This window comes from Pteropus vampyrus, unplaced genomic scaffold, assembly GCF_000151845.1.
Source record: "Pteropus vampyrus isolate Shadow unplaced genomic scaffold, Pvam_2.0 Scaffold448, whole genome shotgun sequence".
Lineage (NCBI taxonomy): Eukaryota > Metazoa > Chordata > Mammalia > Chiroptera > Pteropodidae > Pteropus > Pteropus vampyrus.
In genome coordinates, this window is record NW_011889229.1 from 322,293 (window position 1) to 324,076 (window position 1,784).

The 1,784-nt window shown below is 35.6% G+C and overlaps 1 protein-coding gene across 6 annotated transcripts in view; it reads left to right on the forward strand.

Moving 5' to 3' along the window:
* Positions 1-1,784, forward strand: part of LOC105306597 (zinc finger protein 568) — a 67,743-nt gene that overhangs the window by 4,634 nt on the left and 61,325 nt on the right. For 5 of the 6 annotated variants that reach the window (XM_011381712.2, XM_023524128.1, XM_023524127.1 and 2 more), the window contains exon 3: positions 1,609-1,735. The exons of the other annotated variant lie outside the window; for it this stretch is intronic. In XM_011381712.2, coding sequence (XP_011380014.2) covers positions 1,609-1,735 — 127 coding nt within the window. The remainder of the gene's footprint in view (positions 1-1,608; positions 1,736-1,784) is intronic. 6 annotated transcript variants of the gene reach the window in all.

The window sequence follows — 1,784 nt, forward strand, 5'->3', positions numbered from 1 at the left end:
TCCTTTTATTATTAGCCAATCTCTATCCTTCAATTTGTGAATTTTCACAGGTCATGTCTTTGACTCTTTTCATACTCAATCTATCTTTTTTCCTTTTTTCCTTCTTCTAGTCTGCTGAGGTAGGATCTCTGGTCAGCCTTCTTTCTCCACTGTGATTTTAGAGAAGATGAGCATCCATGTTTTCTGATAATCAAAATGTTTGGTGAAATGTTCCTGGTTAATGACAGGTTTTTCTCCAATTTTATTTTTTGTTCTCATTTTTATTTATCCAAGAATTATTTTCAAGTGTCTACTAATGTGATGATTTTAAAAATTTTAGTCATTTAATAATAATTTTTAAAATCTTTAATCCTTGTTTTATTAGTGGAATAATCCAATACACTGGCTTTTGTTAATGCCTACTTTTAAATGTAAATGGATAAAATCGTATTAATAGATTTTAATAAGTATTTAATAGAAAATGGAGTTAAAATAGTCTTATTTAATTTTTTAGAGTTCGCACATATATTTTTTCTTGCCTGCTTTACTATACAATCTTGAAATGTGAAAATAAGCACCACTGGTAATAAAAATTTATTGACTCAAGATGCTCGAATACACATGAATAAAAATAACAATGAATAAAATCATCCAAAAATACGTGGAGAGATAACTTCTCTAATTTCAGTTAATTAGTTTGTTTATATGTGTGTTAATGAGTATATAACTGTGCAGGTTTATGGCTTTTTAAAAGATTTTATAAATGTTTTATGCATTTTAGCGGTTGAAATATCTTTAACATATTTCACAGTCTTCATTTTTTTCCCCTACACTCGCATTTAAGGACTTAAGCAGAAGTAAAAATAATAACATGTGTTTGTGTGCGTGGAAGTGTAATGACCTTTTATGCAGTTCAGTAGCGTTAATCTCGCACTTGTTTCCAGGTGCTCTCAGACAGCGCTTTGTCAGTGTACTTTTAAGGTTCTGCATATTACATAACTGTTTGATTCTTTGGGTTCAAGCCTACAGTTCACTACCTGATTTCAGGTGTTTGCTGGGTCAAATCCTAGATAATGACCTGAGGCTGGTTTCTTAGAGTGTCTGTGACACGTTTTCTCCTGGTAAGATGAGAACAGGTTTGTCTGTAGTGAACTACTATGTTGATAACACATTAAAATACGTAAAGCATGTAGACTAATGTACATATGACAGGTTCAAAACTTTTAGTCATGGCTGTTGTTACCCTCATTATAACTTAAGAGTTTGAATTTTTAAAAAGACACTGGATTTTGTCCTCTCTGACAACACTGCTCATGCTCTAGCTCATCTAGACAATGTAGAACATAACATCTAAACCTTCTCTGTAGGAGCCCGGTCTTGAATTTTAATTGTAATTTCATGTATTGTCCACAAAAATGAGAAGTGCTCCTTGATCTACAGGCTATTGTAAGCTTTTATAGGAAAGTAATAAAAAGCAACATTACAGACACATAACTTGCTCAAAAATACCCGACGTGGCTCTGTGGGAACACGCCAGCTGAATCGATTTCTCATCTCTCTCCTCTTCTCCTTCTGGGTGAAGATAAGAACTGTCTCCACTTTCCCTTGCTGAAATGTGTTTCCTTTCAGGGACAGTTGACACTCAGCGATGTGTTCATCGAATTCTCTCAGGAGGAGTGGGAGTGCCTGTCCCCAGCTCAGCGGGCCTTGTACAGGGACGTGATGTTGGAGAGCTACCGGAACCTGCTCTTCCTGGGTGAGGCTGACTCCCCTCCAGGGTCCGGATCTGCCCTGTGTATCTCTTC